The sequence below is a fragment of the Ranitomeya imitator genome, chromosome 3 (genome assembly GCF_032444005.1).
Source record: "Ranitomeya imitator isolate aRanImi1 chromosome 3, aRanImi1.pri, whole genome shotgun sequence".
NCBI classification, from domain to species: Eukaryota; Metazoa; Chordata; class Amphibia; order Anura; family Dendrobatidae; genus Ranitomeya; species Ranitomeya imitator.
In genome coordinates, this window is record NC_091284.1 from 501,080,121 (window position 1) to 501,101,259 (window position 21,139).

At 41.3% G+C, this 21,139-nt stretch overlaps 1 protein-coding gene across 1 annotated transcript in view; it reads right to left on the reverse strand.

The window, feature by feature from the left end:
* Positions 1-21,139, reverse strand: part of DMD (dystrophin) — a 4,179,683-nt gene that overhangs the window by 2,709,552 nt on the left and 1,448,992 nt on the right. Inside the window, exon 17 of the mRNA XM_069757653.1 lies at positions 7,573-7,748. Coding sequence (XP_069613754.1) covers positions 7,573-7,748 — 176 coding nt within the window. The remainder of the gene's footprint in view (positions 1-7,572; positions 7,749-21,139) is intronic.

Here is a 21,139-nt window from a genome sequence, read left to right on the forward strand (position 1 = left end):
CTAAAATATGTCACTATAACGATTTTCTGTTCCTATGTTATGTTATCCCCCCAAAATGTAAATGTAAACAAGTTTGCAGCATGCAAATGACCTGTAATGAGTCACAAAGGCAATGCCTCTCTCCCGAATATTCACCCCAGCTATCGCCTCTATGAAACGATTGATATCCTTCGGGCATTATAGTTCCAGCACATGTGCGGTATGTAGATGAAGCCATGCTGGTAACTCTTACTTTACTATGCAAGCACTGGATGCCAATAGAGTTGACATCAAATTCAAAACATTTCAATTTTTTTTCATCGATTTCCATTTTTTGTTTTTTGTCTTTTCCTCCCCTTCTTCCAAGCGCCACAACTTTTTTGTTAATTTTTCTGTCCACATAGATGTATGAGGGCTTGCTTTTTGTGAGACAAGTTATACTTTTGAAGGAAACAATTTATTTTACCACTATAAAATTGGAAAAAAAAATTCCAAGTGCAGTGAAATTGTGAAAAAAAAGGCTATTTGACATTATATTTTGGGAATTGTTCTTATGGTATACATTGTGCAGTAAGAATGATTTGCCAATATGTTTCTTTTTACCCTTGATGCTAACTTTGCCCATTTTTTCATTATTTTAGTGGTAAAAAAAAATCAAAACTTAAGAAAAATAAATGAATTGATTGTGTCATCATTTTCTGAGACCCGTAAAATTTTCACTTTTCAGTTAATGGAGCAGGGTGATCGCTATCTTTATTGATATCATTTTGGCATATATATGAGATATTGATTGCTTGATACAGCATTTTTAGTGGCTTTGCTGCAACAAAAAAATGCAAATTTGGTGTTTTATTTTTTTTACTGTTTACGGTGTTTTACAATCAGGGTAATTATTTTTTATATTTTGATAGATCGGACTTTTCTGGATGCAATAATGCAATACATTTTTTTCATATTTTTTTAAAATTTACCTCATATTTTTTAAACAGTTTTTTTTATTTGTCACTGTATTTAATAATCCTCATTGGAAAGTTAAAACTGCAATTATCTGACCACTTGTACTATATATATTACAGCAATACCAATATCTTGCATATAGTAAAAATCATAGTCTTCTTTGAAGCCAGACTGCAGACTGGGTTTCAAGGTAGCTTCATGATGACAAATACAGAGACCTCCGACTGTCATAGCAATTAATTGGCGCCTTGCTATCACGTCATGAGAGCGTCAAAGCACACATTGAATGACATGCATCCATGCCAGCACTTTGTTAATGCCGCTGTCAGTAATTAACAGCTGTACTTAACTCATGGCTGTTAGAGGCAAGTGCTGGCTGTAACAGACAGCCGTCATCTGCTGAGAATGGGGTGAGCTTACTCCGTCATCTTGTTCCATACACCAGCTATGGCATGTGCCTTCTATGCACTGCGGATTTTGGTAAGGGGTTAAATGGAACTTGATATGTTGACCACTGTTTCTGAACTGCAGTTACGGTGTTGCAGAACAGGAAGAGCAGATCAGATTTTTAAACATTTTTGTGAACAAATTTCAGCAAAACATGCATTTTGTTCATTGAAATCGTTTGGCTTTGAAGACATATTAGTTCAATGGGTGGTCCTACTTAGTGTCTTCAGTGTCTTCCCTGTATGACTGTGCATGCAGAGATAGCTGTCAATCACTGACTAGCATCGTTCACTAGACTCATATGCATACCAACAGCAAGGAATTTCAAAATTCAAGTTATGGTAAATCTTTTCCAAAAAAAACTGTATATCAGTCTGCTCAGCTTTGTAAGGAGGTGGCGGAGGTCATCATATGCTTCCCTCTCTTTGGATATTGTTCACATTTGATGCATGTGGTTCCAGAGCGTTTATAAGTGTTAATGTGTTTATGCACTGCAATGTGAATGTATTGATTTGTGTCTTGTACAGAATTTGGGATATAATAGAAGGTAGTATAGGACAATGGTGGGATTGGAATAGAGGGGGCATGCTAGAGATAGGGAATAAGAGTATTAGCTTAGATATAGGCAGCATAGAGGTTTTCCAGAATGGGAGGTGTTACAGAGTAGTGTAGTGCAGAGCAGTGGGGATATAGAGAAGACACTTCCTTGTTAGTTAGCAGAGCATGGGCAGCTATGCCCAGGGCAAGTTGAGATGCAGCAGTGAACAGGGACAGTCTGACAGCCGTGGGGATAAGGTTGCTTCAGCAAGAAGGGGTACCAGACTGGGTATCGTGCAGTTGGTCACCAGCTTAAACAGGACCGTTCCAAGGAGGATCCAAACCTTATGGTAGGGATTAGGTGAAGCAGAGATGGCAAGCTTGTTATCCTTTAATTCGAAGCCAGACTAGGTGAATGGCAGTAACCTGGTGGGCCTAAAGGCACAGACGGGACAGAGATTGTCCAGAAAGAGAAGTTATTACTGGAACAGGACAGGGATTGTCCAGGAAAGAGTAGAGATTGCTCGAAATAAAAAAGGAATTGCCAGATGAGGGGCTCCGGCAACTAGTGTGTGTGTTCTGCTGCCTATATTACACACACAGCAGAAGAGACATGGTGTTTCATTTGTGTGGCACCAGGGTGTGGGAACACTACAGCTCGTTGCCATGACTATCATCCTGGCCACCTTATAGCTTCTTCCCTATACCATGTTGTCCAGAGGTTGGAAAGCATGTAGAATGTGACAAGTTCTCTTTAAGAAGCTAGATGTAATGAAAATGTATAATAGTACACATCAATAGAAATCAAAAGTAAAGGTTCATTTACCGAAAAAAATAAATAAATATTTCCAACACATTCTGACTTTGACAGGTAAGGCTTGGGGAGCTTCAATGTGGTATGTCATATTCCATAAGAGAAATAAATTGTGTTGGAGAAATTGCCACACTGAAATTCTCTTCTTCTTGTGTTACCCATATGGCAACCATTGTTTGAATACCCGTTCCTTTTTTTGTTGTTTAATTTAAAGAAGCTGCAAATCTCCTTCATGAATACTGGGGACATGTATTAATTCCTTTATATTCCTGTTTTTCTCTTTAAAAGTCGCATATAATAGCAAGCAAAATATTTGTGCAATTATTTGTGACTTTTCTTGGCACTCACCAGTTTTGAATAGTTCTGAAGGAATATGCAATTCTTTAACCAATTACTTTCAATAAGGCTACGTTCACATTGGCGTTCCGCCAATGTGCGTCGCTGTTGCGCCGGCGACGCAGCGGCGACGCGCCCCTATGTTTAAAAAAGTTGCATTTTCTGTGCGTCCGATTTTGGTCAAAAAACGACGCACGTGTCGCAAAACGCGCGCGTTTTTGCGCGCGTTTGCGCGCGTTTTTTCGTGCGTCGCGTTGCGTCGCCGACGCAGGGCGGCGCAACGCTAGTGTGAACGTAGCCTAAGTTAGGTGCAATTCACTCTGACACACAACACAGTTGTTTTTACACTGGTGATAAAATACAAGTCTTTTCAATCCTGCCCCTTAGCTTAACAAGTTTAAACTCAGCCTCCACTAGAGGGAGCTTAATGGCATATTGAGTACTGGTATACACTGAACTCATAATAGTAAAGTGTGCAGTAAGCAGGGAGCTCTGTGTAAGAAAAATGGAGCTCTGAATGCTATTGCTATACACAAAATTGAAATTGCAAACCATTAAGGAAACATCATGAATAGTGATGAGCGAGTATACTCAGTATTCAAGATTTCCCGAGCATGCTCGGGTGTCCTCCGAGTATTTGTAAGTACTCGGAGATTTAGTTTTCTGCTGCGCAGCTGAATGATTTAAATCTGTTAGCCAGCATAAGTACATGTGGGGGTTGCCGAGTTGCTAGGGAATCCCCACATGTAATCAAGCTGGCTAACAGATGTAAATAATTCAGCTGCGGCGCAGAAAACTAAATCTTCGAGTACTTACAAGTACTCGGAGGTCACACGAGCGTGCTCGGGAAATCTCGAGTATCAAGTATGCCCGCTCATCACTAATCATGAATTTATTAAAATCACAGAGTCGACTGATGTGTTAATTATATGCAAATGATGAAAAAGTTGATACCAAATTTTCAAGACAACTTGTTATATTCAGTATAGAGCATGAGTGCCAAGCTCACAATTAGGCCGGAGTAACACTTGCGACCTATACCTGGCATTGCCGCCGGTACTTGGGACCGGAGTGTGCAGCTGTATGTATTTCTATTGATGTGAGAGACTCACATGAGTTTCTCGCATCACACTTGCAAATGTGACCCCGGCCTTACTCAGACTTCCATGTCTTGGACCAGAGATGTGAGAGTATAAGGGCTTTTAAATGTTTTTAACCTTTTGATGGCCCTCTATGATTCAGAAAAATGGAGGCCTCTGGTGACTTAGCGTTGAAGCAATTGGCAAAAAATCTGCATTTTGGTGAATGCAGATTTTATAAAATACAAGTAGAATTTAATTCCACTCACATTTATTCTCTCATCTCTACCTGAGATACTTTGGAGAAATGACAGTACAACTGGTCCAATGACCAAATTAAAGTAACAGCAATCTATTAGCCTACCTGGAATGAAGACAAACAAGATTTAGGTATTTTATATTATGCTACTCTATATTCTCAGAAATAGGATCAGTGTGACATTCTCTCATGAAGGCCTCATAGGGAGTTGCCCATGTGGTCTTCGATCCAATCTCCTGCTAACACAGCATTCATGAAAAAAGAGAGACTAATTCATAAAGATGATAGACCTACTTTCTGACCTCAATTACCATCTTGCTGTGCACCATGATAATGTGAGAGTGGTGGCATGACGTTAGTGTAATCAGTGGCATAATGTGCAATAGCCAGATCCCTCTAGCCTTCATTCTTGGTACACTACAGGTGCTTCTCACAATATTAGAATATCATAAAAAAGTTAATTTATTTCAATTTTTCAATCCAAAAAGTGAAACTCATATTATATAGAGTCATTACAAACAGAGTGATCTATTTCAAGCTTTTATTTCTGTAAATGTGATGATTATGGCTCATAGCCAATGAAAACCCAAAAGTCATTATCTCAGTAAATGACAATACTTTAAAACACCAAAATGACATTAAAATCCAAAATGTTGGCCTACAGAAAAGTATGTTTAGTAAATGCACTCAATACTTGGTCCGGGCTCTTCTTGCATCAATTACTGCATCAATGTGGCATGGCATGGAGGCAATCATCCTGTGACACTGTGGACAGGTGCCATGTCCTGATGGAGAATGAAATTTCCATCTTCAAAAAGCTTGTCGGCAGAAGGAAGCATGAAGTGCCCTAAAATTTCCTGGTAGATGGCTGTGGTTATTTTGGTCTTGATAAAACCCAGTGGAGCTACAACAGCAGATAACATGGCTCCCCAAACCATCATTGATTGTGGAAACTTCACACTAGACCTCATGCAGTTTGTATTGTGTGGCTATCCACTCTTACTCCAGACTCTGGGACCTTGATTTCAAAGTGAAATGCAAAATGTATTTTCATCTGAAAACAACACCTTGGAACACTGAGCAACAGTCCAGTTCTTTTTCTCCTTGGCCCAGGTAAGGCGCTTCTGGCATTGTCTATTGGTCATGAGTTGCTTGACAGAAGGAATGTGAATGTGTAGTCCATGATCTGGATACGACGGTGGCTCTTGAAGCAATGACTCCAAGCAGTCCACTCCTTGTGAATCTCCCCCAAATTTTTTAATCGCCTTCTCTTAACAATCCTTTGATGGCTGCGGTTATCTCGGTTGCTTGTGCACCTTTTTCTACCACACTTTTTCCTTCCACTCAGCTTTCCATTAATATGCTTGGATACAGCACTCTGTGGACAGCCAGCTTTTTTGGCAATGACCTTTTGTGGCTTACCCTCTTTGTGTAGTGTGTCAATGACTGCCTTCTGGACATCTGTTAAGTCAGCAGTCTTCCCCATGATTGTGTAGCCTACTGACACAGACTAAGGAAAATATTTAAATGCTTAAAGGTGTTTGAAGGTGTTTTTTGTTTATTAATAAAATTTATTGAAATAATGACTTTTGGGTTTTCATTGACTGTAAGCCATAATCATCAACATTAACAGAAATAAATACTTGAAATACTCTGTTTGAATTGACTCTATATAATATATGAGTTTCACTTTTTGTATTGAAGAACTGAAATAAATTAATTTTTTTATGATATTCTAATTTTGTGAGAAGCACCTGTATACACTAACAGCTTGGCATTGCATTGAATTGACTGTGGAACCACTGGTAAAACTACTTCTACGAAGTATCCCAAAAGTTAGTTTTCAAAATAACAGCATCAGGCTGTATGTTGCTCATGATATAGTGAGGAGTCTGCTCGGTCCATTCATTGTACCATGTCCAGCAGCGTCCCTGGACTTGTCTACCATCAAACTGCTAGCAGTGGTTTGTGAAAATGTTCAAGACCAGTGTAGGGGAAGATTCAGCACGGCAGAACATTCCTCAGGCTATCATTATTAATCTCATATATAAAATGCCAAGGTTGTGTACGTGCATGCATTTCTACACATGGTGTTCATACCAAATAAATCGATAAATCGAGAGGTTTGGGAAATTTAGATTTTCTTCATATTAACATATCTACAGTATTGATCTTGACATTTTAATGGTTCCAAAATTTTTTCTTGGTGTTGTTGCAATTTAAGTAATATTAAAGGAAATGTGTCAGCGGGTTTTTGCTATCTAGTCTGAGGACAGCATTATGTGGGGCTTAAAAACACTGACTGATGTTTTACTTATAAGGTTGTGTGCTGTTATTTACTTACAATGAAGGATATATCACTATGACATTATCACTGCACTAACTAGGTGGCGAGTGCCTCTTGGTCTGACTCAGCCCTCTCCTGTGATAAGCAGCTCACTGTCAATAGACTATGTACATACAGAGATTGGTGGGGACAGGGTTAGCTTTCTCAGCTCTGCTGCATTTTACATCTAAGAACTCTGATTGTGTCACCACTGCTGCACCCTGGAAACTAAGTGATACATCGTTGGAATCATGATTTATTTTCCTACATCATATTGCTCTCAGATGAGGTAGCAAAAACCTGCTGAGAGATTCCCTTTAAGAAATCAGCACAGGTTTTTGGACCTGCAAATGATGCAGTGTTAAAATAATTACATTACTGTGTATTAGGTAAAGCTTTTTTTCTGTTGCACCATTGACAAGATTACAGTCTCTTTTGAAATAGCTTTAGCCTATAATAATATATATAATTTTAGGGGATTATATAGACTTCTACCACAGACATACCCTTAAATATAATGTCAGTTTCCTGATACTTTATGCACTACACAGACTATACAACCAATTATTGTAACTCAACAACCAGAGCACGCTGTGAATGAGATAGACTGAAGAAGACCACTAATTGAGGGTAATTATACTACAATTTATGCTTTGGTGATAATATAAATAAAAGATAATAATAAATATTATCCAACAATTAAATATAATCTGCATTGCAGGTAATAGTTAGACTGTGACATACACTATATATTGTGTGTACATGTAGCACATCATTCTGTCTTATCCAATTATTTTTGTTTTTTTCCCTCCGGTGTGCATTGCCATCGTGTTCTCACCTCTTCCTAAGTTCTGATTCCACATGGAGCTGTCTTTTCTTCTGGGGGGGAGGCGGCGGGAGTTCATCTTTACCATGCTTAACAAGAATTTGTTCCCTGGTGGTCACCATAGTTACAGTTTCCATTACAGTTGTCTGTGTTAGTGATGTCTGAGTGGTGGTGACAGCCTGTGAAATCTGTGAAAAGCATTGAGACAGAGGTCACACAATATTCGAAAGACTTCAGAGAAGACTGTTTGGCGTGTCAATAGAAAATAATGAGAAACTGCATTTTCTATGATCAAAATCTGGCCTCCAGAGCACAATAATACTTAAGTGAACATACAAACACATAGCTTTGTTTGGCTCAAGTAGTGTCAAAACAGCATTAAAACAATAAAATCATATGGCTTCTCCTGTAAAGTCTCTTAAGTTTCTATTTTTCAAGGGCTGACAGCTGTAATATGTTGTGTTTCTAATACAAGTATGACAGGCATGAACAGAAGGGTGCGTTTTTGCACTTCTGGGTACTTCTAGAATAATCTATTTGCACTTTACATCTATATCAAAGATGGTTTAGCAAAAATAGGCATTTTAAAATAGCATAAAACACATATAACACATATATACAACTATTAATTCAGATTTTATGTATTACTTCCTTTAACTCTGTGACTCCACCACAATAAAGCACGACACAGATTACTCCATGCATAGTGTTGTACTTACATATAGCATGTGACAATACAGGCATTCTTTGCCTACTAGTCTGACATGGCACATGGGGTTTTGTCATGAGCACATGCTTGGAGGTGTTGCATACCTCATAACCATAGTCTATTCACTAGAAATCTGATGGCAGGAACCTTTTAAATATTTTTGATGTTTCATCCCTATGAACATATTCTATAGATGTCAATTTTGCTCTGGAAGAAGCCAAGAGGGCAAAACCCCAAAAAGGGTAACATTTTTGTAAATAGAGCGCCCTTGACTATATTTTACTGAGCATAATTTATTCTTTAGTAAAACATAAATATATATACCGTATATACTCGAGTATAAGCCGAGATTTTCAGCCCATTTTTTGGGGCTGAAAGTCCCCCTCTCGGCTTATACTCGAGACATACCTGGGGGTCGGCAAGGGAGTGGGAGCGGGGGCTGTGTAATTATACTTACCTGCTTCGGCACGGTCCCTGCAGTCCCTTCCAGCGCTGCATCTTCTTCCTGTATTGAGCGGTCACATGGTACCGTTCATTACAGAAATGAATATGCGGCTCTTATATATATATAAATTAACAGACCACCACATCAAAACCCTATTGAAAAACTTTGGAATGTAATCAAGAGGATGATGGATAGTCACAAGCCATCAAACAAAGTTGAGCTGCTTAATTTTTTGCCCCAGTAGCAGTGTGAAGGACTGGTGGAAAGCATGCCAAGATGCATTAAAGATGTGATTAAAAATCATGGTTATTCCACAAAATATTGATTTCTGAACTATTCCTGAGTTAAAATATTAGTATTATTGTTTCTGAATAATTATGAAGTTGTTTTCTTTGCATTATTTGAGGTCTGAAAGAACTGGATTTTGTTTTATTTTGACTCCCCTTTTCAGAAAAAAGATACTAAATATATTGCTTGGAAATTTGGAGACATGTTGTCAGTAGTTTATAGAATAAATGAAAAATTTACATTTTACTCAAGAATATACCTATAAAGAGAAAAATCTGACAAACTGAACATTCTGCAGTGGTCTCTTAATTTTTGCCAGAGCTGTATATACATTTGGTGAATTCAAAATAGTTCATTTTTTCACATTAATATACACTCTGCGACCCATCTTGACTGAAAAAAAACTGAAATGTAGTAATTTTTGCAAATTTCATAGAAAATAAAAACGGAAATATCACATGGTCATAAGCATTCAGACCCATTGCTCAGACACTCATATTTAAGTCACATGCTGTCCATTTCCTTGTGATCCTCCTTGAGATGGTTCTACTCCTTCATTGGAGTCCAGCTGTGTTTAATTAAACTGATAGGACTTGTTTTGGAAATGCACACACCTGTCTATATAAGACCTCACAGTGCATGTGAGACCAAATGAGAATCAGGAGATCAAAGGAACTTGCTAAGGAGCTCAGAGACAGAATTGTGGCAAGGCACAGATCTGGCCAAGGTTACAACAGAATTTCTGCAATACTCAAGGTTCCTAAGAGCACAGTGGCCTCCATAATCCTTAAATGGAAGAAGTTTGGGACCAACAGATATCTTCCTAGACATGACCGTCCAGCCAAATTGAGCAATAGTGGAAGAAAAGTCTTGGTGTAAGAGGTAAAGAAGAACCCCGAGATCACTGTAGCTGAGCTCCAGAGATGCAGTAGGGAAATGGGAGAAAGTTCCACAAAGCCAACTATCACTGCAACCCTCCACCAGTCAGGCCTTTATAACAGATTGGCCAGACAGAAACCTCTACTCAGTGCAAGATATGTGAAAGCCTGCATAGAGTTTGCTAAAATACACATGTAGGCACTCCCAGACTATGAGGAATAAGATACTCTGGTCTGATGAAATGAAGATAGACCTTTTTGGTGTTAATTCTAAGAGGTATGTGTGGAAATAAACAGGCACTGCTCATCACCAGCCCAATACAATCACAACAGTGAAACATGGTGGTGGCAGAATCATGCTATGGGGGTGTTTTTCAGCTGCAGAGAGAGGACGACTGGTTGTTATTGAAGGAAACATGAATGCGGCCAAGTACAGAGATATCCTGCATGAAGACCTCATCCACAATGGTCTGGACCTCAGAATTGGCCAAAGGTTCACCTTCCAACAAGACAATGACCCTAAACACACCGCTAAAATAACAAAGGAGTGGCTTCAGAACAACTCTGTGACTATTCTTGACTGGCCCAGCCAGAGCCCTGACCTAAACCCAATTGAGCATCTCTGGAGAGACCTGAAAATGGCTGTCCACCAACGTTCACCATCCATCCTGATTGACCTGGAGACGATCTGCAAGGAAGAATGGCAGAGTATCCCCAAATCCAGGTGTGAAAAACTTGTTGCATCATTCCCAAGAAGACTCATGGCTGTACTAGCTCAAAAGGGAGCTTCAACTCAATGCTGAACAAAGGGTCTGAATACTTATGACTAGGGTTGAGCGACCTTTGCTTTTATAGGATCGGGTCGGGTTTCACGAAACCCGACTTTTTCAAAAGTCTGGTCGAGTGAAATCGGCCGATCCTATAAAAAAGTCGGGGTCGGGGTCGGCCGAAACTCGAAACCCAATGCAGTGCATTGGGTTTCCATGGTTCCCAGGATCTGAAGGAGCGGAAACTCTCCTTCAGGCCCTGCGATCCATATTTTAGTGTAAAATAAAGAATTAAAATAAAAAATATCGCAATACTTACCCTCTGACGCGCCCTGGTACTAACCGGCAGCCTTTCTTCCTTAGAATCAGCCTTCCAAGACCTTGCGGTGATGTCGCGGCTTCTGATTGGTCGCGCGGCGGTCACATGGGCGGCCGCGCGACCAATCACAAGCCGCGACGTCACCGCGACGTCACCGAAGGTCCTTCCTAAGAATCAGCGCTTCCAGGACCTTCGGTGACGTCGCGGTGACGTCGCGGCTTGTGATTGGTCGCGCGGCCGCCCATGTGACCGCCGCGCGACCAATCACAAGCCGCGACATCACCGCAAGGTCTTGGAAGGCTGATTCTAAGGAAGAAAGGCTGCCGGTTAGTACCAGGGCGCGTCAGAGGGTAAGTATTGCAATATTTTTTATTTTAATTCTTTATTTTACACTTAAATCTGAATTCCAATACCAATTCCCGATATCTTAAACATATCGGGAATCGGTATCGGAATTCCGATTCCAGATTCAAAAGATCGCCGACTTCATGGCCGACCCCACAGAGGGGTCGGGTCGGGTTTCATGAAACCCGACCTTGCCAAAAGTCGGCGACTTTTGAAATATTTCGACCCGTTTCGCTCAACCCTACTTATGACCATGTGATATTTCAGTTTTTCTTTTTGAATAAATTTGCAAAAATTACTACATTTCTACCTTTTCTGCAGTCAATATGTTGTCAGAATGCAGAATGTACATTAATAAGAAAATATGAACTTTTTGAATTTATCAAATATCTGCAATGGAACAAAGAGTAAAAAATTTAAAAAGGGGTATGAATTCTTTCTGTACCTACTGTGTGTGTATATATATATATATATATACACATATATATACAGTGGGGCAAAAAAGTATTTAGTCAGTCAGCAATAGTGCAAGTTCCACCACTTAAAAAGATGAGAGGCGTCTGTAATTTACATCATAAGTAGACCTCAACTATGGAAGACAAACTGAGAAAAAAAAATCCAGAAAATCACACTGTCTGTTTTTTTAACAATTTATTTGCATATTATGGTGGAAAATAAGTATTTGGTCAGAAACAAACAATCAAGATTTCTGGCTCTCACAGACCTGTAACTTCTTCTTTAAGAGTCTCCTCTTTCCTCCACTTATTACCTGTAGTAATGGCACCTGTTTAAACTTGTTATCAGTATAAAAAGACACCTGTGCACACCCTCAAACAGTCTGACTCCAAACTCCACTATGGTGAAGACCAAAGAGCTGTCAAAGGACACCAGAAACAAAATTGTAGCCCTGCACCAGGCTGGGAAGACTGAATCTGCAATAGCCAACCAGCTTGGAGTGAAGAAATCAACAGTGGGAGCAATAATTAGAAAATGGAAGACATACAAGACCACTGATAATCTCCCTCGATCTGGGGCTCCACGCAAAATCCCACCCCGTGGGGTCAGAATGATCACAAGAACGGTGAGCACAAATCCCAGAACCACACGGGGGGACCTAGTGAATGAACTGCAGAGAGCTGGGACCAATGTAACAAGGCCTACCATAAGTAACACACTACGCCACCATGGACTCAGATCCTGCAGTGCCAGACGTGTTCCACTGCTTAAGCCAGTACATGTCCGGGCCCATCTGAAGTTTGCTAGAGAGCATTTGGATGATCCAGAGGAGTTTTGGGAGAATGTCCTATGGTCTGATGAAACCAAACTGGAACTGTTTGGTAGAAACACAACTTGTCGTGTTTGGAGGAAAAAGAATACTGAGTTGCATACATCAAACACCATACCTACTGTAAAGCATGGTGGTGGAAACATCATGCTTTGGGGCTGTTTCTCTGCAAAGGGGCCAGGACGACTGATCCGGGTACATGAAAGAATGAATGGGGCCATGTATCGTGAGATTTTGAGTGCAAACCTCCTTCCATCAGCAAGAGCAGTGAAGATGAAACGTGGCTGGGTCTTTCAACATGACAATGATGCAAAGCACACCACCAGGGCAACGAAGGAGTGGCTTCGTAAGAAGCATTTCAAGGTCCTGGAGTGGCCTAGCCAGTCTCCAGATCTCAACCCTATAGAAAACCTTTGGAAGGAGTTGACAGTCCGTGTTGCCAAGCAAAAAGCCAAAAACATCACTGCTCTAGAGGAGATCTGCATGGAGGAATGGGCAACATACCAACAACAGTGTGTGGCAACCTTGTGAAGACTTACAGAAAACGTTTGACCTCTGTCATTGCCAACAAAGGATATATTACAAAGTATTGAGATGAAATTTTGTTTCTGACCAAATACTTATTTTCCACCATAATATGCAAATAAATTGTTAAAAAAACAGACAATGTGAATTTCTGGATTTTTTTTTTCTCAGTTTGTCTCCCATAGTTGAGGTCTACCTATGATGTAAATTGCAGACGCCTCTCATCTTTTTAAGTGGTGGAACTTGCACTATTGCTGACTGACTAAATACTTTTTTGCCCCACTGTATATTTATATATATACATATATATATATATATATATACTGTATATATATATATATATATATATATATATATGCACAGTACAGACCACAAGTTTGGACACACCTTCTCATTTAAAGATTTTTCTGTATTTTCATGACTATGAAAATTGTACATTCACACTGAAGGCATTAAAACTATTAATTAACACATGTGGAATTATATACTTAACAAAAAATTGTGAAACAACTGAAAATATGTCTTATATTCTAGGTTCTTCAAAGTAGCCACTAGTGATTAGCGAAAATACTCGTTACTCGAGATTTCTCGAGCATGCTCGGGGGTCCCCCGAGTATTTTTTAGTGCTCGAAAATTTAGTTTTTCTTGCCACAGCTAAATGATTTACATCTGTTTGCCAGCATAAGTACATGTGGGGGTTGCCTAGCAACCAAGGTGACTTTTGGTCTTCCTTTCCTGGGGCGGTCCTCATGTTAGCCAGTTTCTTTGTAGCGCTTGATGGTTTTTGCCACTGCACTTGAGGACACTTTCAAAGTTTTCCCAATTTTTTGTACTGACTGACCTTCATTTCTTAAAGTAATGAGGGCCACTCGTTTTTCTTTAGTTAGCTGCTTTTTTCTTGCCATAATACAAATTCCAACAGTCTATTCAGTAGGACTATCAGCTGTGTATCCACCAGACTTCTGCACAACGCAACTGATGGTTCCATCCCCATTTATAAAGCATGAAATGCCACTTATTAAACCTGACAGGGCACACCTGTGAAGTGAAAACCATTCCCGGTGACTACCTCTTGAAGCTCATCAAGAGAATGCCAAGAGTGTGCAAAGCAGTCATCAAAGCAAAAGGTGGCTACTTTGAAGAACCTAGAATATAAGACATATTTTCAGTTGTTCCACACTTCTTTGTTAAGCATGATGTACAATAACAAATTGTAATGTGGTACCGTGTTAGCCAGAAAAATCTATGTTAATATTTTTTCTGCCCAATGATGACAGAAGTATTCCAGGAGTGATACCTTTATTGGCTAACCAGAAAATAATATGTTTGCAAGCTTTCAGAGCACAGTGGCTCCTTCTTCAGGCTAGATTACAAATAGATTCAGATTTCGTTAAGCAAAAAATTCCACATGTGTTAATTCATAGTTTTGAGGCCTTCAGTGTGAATGTACAATTTTCATAGTCATGAAAATACAGAAAAATCTTTAAATGAGAAGGTGTGTCTAAACTTTTGGTCTGTATGATATATATATATATATATATATATCTATATATATAATTGCCTAAGGGTTTTTCCGTCTGTCTGTCTGTCTGTCTTTCTGTCTGTCTGTCTGTCTGTCTGTCTGTCTGTCCTGGAAATCCCGGCTCTCTGATTTGTCGAGGCCGCCAGGCCTCGACCAATCAGCAACGGGCACAGCGACGATGATGTCATAAAGGACATAGACATCTCACGTTTCTGATTCAGCGACGGGCACAGTATCGACGTAGATATCATAATGGTTGCCATGGCGACAATGACGTCATAAAGGTTGCCTCGACCAATCAGCGACGGGCACAGTCTGCCGCGAATTCTGGAATCATCATTGTCCATATATTACAGGGACATGCATATTCTAGAATACCCGATGCGGCCAGGCCTCGACCAATCAGCGACGGGCACAGCGACGATGATGTCATAAAGGACGTAGACATCCCGCGTCTCTGATTGGTCGAGGCCTGGCGACGATGATGTCATAATGGTTGCCATGGCGACGATGATGTCATAAAGGTTGCCTCGACCAATCAGCGACGGGCACAGTCTGCCACGAATTCTGGAATAATCATTGTCCATATACTACGGGGACATGCATATTCTAGAATACCCGATGCTTTAGAATCGGGCCAGGATTGATCAGAGAGCCGGGATTTCCAGGACAGACAGACAGACAGACAGACAGACAGAAAGACAGACAGACAGACAGACGGAAAAACCCTTAGACAATTATATATATAGATATATAGATTGGATTTAGCGCGCCTCCTTAGGGCAGGTGAAGATGACCATGTATTCTATCACTGAGAGAATTGGGGACATTGTAGAAATCACACTCTGACCAGACTCTAATTAGAGTTTGATGAGAGTATGGTTATCGTGTGGTCCGATTCTTTCGGATGAGGAGAAGATGGAGAAAAAAATGTCTTCATCTTCTCTATTCTGTGAGTGCATGGAAATAAGACCTCACTCAGAAGTCATCTAAGTCAGGGCCGGACAGGGCCGCCATCAGGGCATGACAGCCGTGACTGGCGTATGGGGCCAGTCCTCCTGATACCTCTATATTGATCAGTCCTCCTGACACTTCTATATTGATCAGTCCTCCTGACACTTCTATATTGATCAGTCCTCCTGACACTCCTATATTGATCAGTCCTCCTGACACTTCTATATTGATCAGTCCTCCTGACACTTCTATATTGATCTGTCCTCCTGACACTTCAATATTGACGCGCTGCACAGCCAGCCCTGCCCTGGCCTGTGATCAATACAGAAGTGTCAGGAGGACTGATCAATACAGAAGTGTCAGGAGGACTGATCAATATAGAAGTGTCAGGAGGACTGATCAATATAGAAGTGTCAGGAGGACTGATAAATACAGAAGTGTCAGGAGGACTGATCAATACAGAAGTGTCAGGAGGACTGATCAATATAGAAGTGTCAGGAGGACTGATCAATATAGAAGTGTCAGGAGGACTGATAAATACAGAAGTGTCAGGAGGACTGATCAATACAGAAGTGTCAGGAGGACTGATCAATATAGAAGTGTCAGGAGGACTGATGAATATAGAGGTATCAGGAGGACTGATCAATATAGAAGTGTCAGGAGGACTGATCAATATAGAAGTGTCAGGAGGACTGATCAATATAGAAGTGTCAGGAGGACTGATCAATATAGAGGTGTCACGACGATGATGTCATAAAGGTTGCCTCGACCAATCAGCGACGGGCAGTGACGGGAAGTTTCAGGAGGACTGATCAATATAGAGGTATCAGGAGGACTGATTAATACTGAAGTGTCAGGAGGACTGATCAATATAGAAGTGTCAGGAGGACTGATCAATATAGAAGTGTCAGGAGGACTGATCAATATAGAAGTGTCAGGAGGACTGATCAATATAGAAGTGTCAGGAGGACTGATCAATATAGAAGTGTCAGGAGGACTGATCAATATAGAAGTGTCAGGAGGACTGATCAATACTGAAGTGTCAGGAGGACTGATCAATATAGAAGTGTCAGGAGGACTGATCAATATAGAAGAGTCAGGAGGACTGATCAATATAGAAGTGTCAGGAGGACTGATCAATATTGAAGTGTCAGGAGGATCTCACGTTTCTGATTCAGCGACGGGTACAGTATCAACGTAGATGTCATAATGGTTGCCATGGCGACGATGATGTCATAAAGGACGTAGACATCTCACGTTTCTGATTCAGCGATGGGCACAGTATCGACGTAGATGTCATAATGGTTGCCATGGCGACGATGATGTCATAAAGGTTGCCTCGACCAATCAGCGACGGGCACAGTGTGCCGCGAATTCTGGAATCATCATTGTCCATATACTACGGGGACATGCATATTCTAGAATACCCGATGCGTTAGAATCGGGCCACAATCTAGTATATATATATACTACTATATATATTATATATATTCTAACGCATCGGGTATTCTAGAATATGCATGTCCCCGTAGTATATGGACAATGATGATTCCAGAATTCGCGGCACACTGTGCCCGTCGCTGATTGGTCGAGGCAACCTTTATGACATCATCGTCGCCATGGCAACCATTATGACATCTACGTCGATACTGTGCCCATCGCTGAATCAGAAACGTGAGATGTCTACGTCCTTTATGACATCATCGTCGCCATGGCAACCATTATGACATCTACGTTGATACTGTACCCGTCGCTGAATCAGAAATGGCGGCCTCGACCAATCAGCAACGGGCACAGCGACGATGATGTCATAAAGGACGTAGACATCTCACGTTTCTGATTCAGCGACGGGCACAGTATCGACGTAGATATCATAATGGTTGCCATGGCGACAATGACGTCATAAAGGTTGCCTCGACCAATCAGCGACGGGCACAGTCTGCCGCGAATTCTGGAATCATCATTGTCCATATATTACAGGGACATGCATATTCTAGAATACCCGATGCGGCCAGGCCTCGACCAATCAGCGACGGGCACAGCGACGATGATGTCATAAAGGACGTAGACATCCCGCGTCTCTGATTGGTCGAGGCCTGGCGACGATGATGTCATAATGGTTGCCATGGCGACGATGATGTCATAAAGGTTGCCTCGACCAATCAGCGACGGGCACAGTCTGCCACGAATTCTGGAATAATCATTGTCCATATACTACGGGGACATGCATATTCTAGAATACCCGATGCTTTAGAATCGGGCCAGGATTGATCAGAGAGCCGGGATTTCCAGGACAGACAGACAGACAGACAGACAGAAAGACAGACAGACAGACAGACGGAAAAACCCTTAGACAATTATATATATAGATATATAGATTGGATTTAGCGCGCCTCCTTAGGGCAGGTGAAGATGACCATGTATTCTATCACTGAGAGAATTGGGGACATTGTAGAAATCACACTCTGACCAGACTCTAATTAGAGTTTGATGAGAGTATGGTTATCGTGTGGTCCGATTCTTTCGGATGAGGAGAAGATGGAGAAAAAAATGTCTTCATCTTCTCTATTCTGTGAGTGCATGGAAATAAGACCTCACTCAGAAGTCATCTAAGTCAGGGCCGGACAGGGCCGCCATCAGGGCATGACAGCCGTGACTGGCGTATGGGGCCAGTCCTCCTGATACCTCTATATTGATCAGTCCTCCTGACACTTCTATATTGATCAGTCCTCCTGACACTTCTATATTGATCAGTCCTCCTGACACTCCTATATTGATCAGTCCTCCTGACACTTCTATATTGATCAGTCCTCCTGACACTTCTATATTGATCTGTCCTCCTGACACTTCAATATTGACGCGCTGCACAGCCAGCCCTGCCCTGGCCTGTGATCAATACAGAAGTGTCAGGAGGACTGATCAATACAGAAGTGTCAGGAGGACTGATCAATATAGAAGTGTCAGGAGGACTGATCAATATAGAAGTGTCAGGAGGACTGATAAATACAGAAGTGTCAGGAGGACTGATCAATACAGAAGTGTCAGGAGGACTGATCAATATAGAAGTGTCAGGAGGACTGATCAATATAGAAGTGTCAGGAGGACTGATAAATACAGAAGTGTCAAGAGGACTGATCAATACAGAAGTGTCAGGAGGACTGATCAATATAGAAGTGTCAGGAGGACTGATCAATATAGAGGTATCAGGAGGACTGATCAATATAGAAGTGTCAGGAGGACTGATCAATATAGAAGTGTCAGGAGGACTGATCAATATAGAAGTGTCAGGAGGACTGATCAATATAGAGGTGTCACGACGATGATGTCATAAAGGTTGCCTCGACCAATCAGCGACGGGCAGTGACGGGAAGTTTCAGGAGGACTGATCAATATAGAGGTATCAGGAGGACTGATCAATACTGAAGTGTCAGGAGGACTGATCAATATAGAAGTGTCAGGAGGACTGATCAATATAGAAGTGTCAGGAGGACTGATCAATATAGAAGTGTCAGGAGGACTGATCAATATAGAAGTGTCAGGAGGACTGATCAATATAGAAGTGTCAGGAGGACTGATCAATATAGAAGTGTCAGGAGGACTGATCAATACTGAAGTGTCAGGAGGACTGATCAATATAGAAGTGTCAGGAGGACTGATCAATATAGAAGAGTCAGGAGGACTGATCAATATAGAAGTGTCAGGAGGACTGATCAATATTGAAGTGTCAGGAGGATCTCACGTTTCTGATTCAGCGACGGGTACAGTATCAACGTAGATGTCATAATGGTTGCCATGGCGACGATGATGTCATAAAGGACGTAGACATCTCACGTTTCTGATTCAGCGATGGGCACAGTATCGACGTAGATGTCATAATGGTTGCCATGGCGACGATGATGTCATAAAGGTTGCCTCGACCAATCAGCGACGGGCACAGTGTGCCGCGAATTCTGGAATCATCATTGTCCATATACTACGGGGACATGCATATTCTAGAATACCCGATGCGTTAGAATCGGGCCACAATCTAGTATATATATATACTACTATATATATTATATATATTCTAACGCATCGGGTATTCTAGAATATGCATGTCCCCGTAGTATATGGACAATGATGATTCCAGAATTCGCGGCACACTGTGCCCGTCGCTGATTGGTCGAGGCAACCTTTATGACATCATCGTCGCCATGGCAACCATTATGACATCTACGTCGATACTGTGCCCATCGCTGAATCAGAAACGTGAGATGTCTACGTCCTTTATGACATCATCGTCGCCATGGCAACCATTATGACATCTACGTTGATACTGTACCCGTCGCTGAATCAGAAACGTGAGATCATCCTGACACTTCAATATTGATCAGTCCTCCTGACACTTCTATATTGATCAGTCCTCCTGACTCTTCTATATTGATCAGTCCTCCTGACACTTCTATATTGATCAGTCCTCCTGACACTTCAGTATTGATCAGTCCTCCTGACACTTCTATATTGATCAGTCCTCCTGACACTTCTATATTGATCAGTCCTCCTGACACTTCTATATTGATCAGTCCTCCTGACACTTCTATATTGATCAGTCCTCCTGACACTTCTATATTGATCAGTCCTCCTGACACTTCTATATTGATCAGTCCTCCTGACACTTCAGTATTGATCAGTCCTCCTGATACCTCTATATTGATCAGTCCTCCTGAAACTTCCCGTCACTGCCCGTCGCTGATTGGTCGAGGCAACCTTTATGACATCATCGTCGTGACACCTCTATATTGATCAGTCCTCCTGACACTTCTATATTGATCAGTCCTCCTGACACTTCTATATTGATCAGTCCTCCTGACACTTCTATATTGATCAGTCCTCCTGATACCTCTATATTGATCAGTCCTCCTGACACTTCTATATTGATCAGTCCTCCTGACACTTCTGTATTGATCAGTCCTCCTGACACTTCTGTATTTATCAGTCCTCCTGACACTTCTATATTGATCAGTCCTCCTGACACTTCTATATTGATCAGTCCTCCTGACACTTCTGTATTGATCAGTCCTCCTGACACTTCTGTATTGATCACAGGCCAGGGCAGGGCTGGCTGTGCAGCGCGTCAATATTGAAGTGTCAGGAGGACAGATCAATATAGAAGTGTCAGGAGGACTGATCAATATAGAAGTGTCAGGAGGACTGATCAATATAGGAGTGTCAGGAGGACTGATCAATATAGAAGTGTCAGGAGGACTGATCAATATAGAAGTGTCAGGAGGACTGATCAATATAGAGGTATCAGGAGGACTGGCCCCATACGCCAGTCACGGCTGTCATGCCCTGATGGCGGCCCTGTCCGGCCCTGACTTAGATGACTTCTGAGTGAGGTCTTATTTCCATGCACTCACAGAATAGAGAAGATGAAGACATTTTTTTCTCCATCTTCTCCTCATCCGAAAGAATCGGACCACACGATAACCATACTCTCATCAAACTCTAATTAGAGTCTGGTCAGAGTGTGATTTCTACAATGTCCCCAATTCTCTCAGTG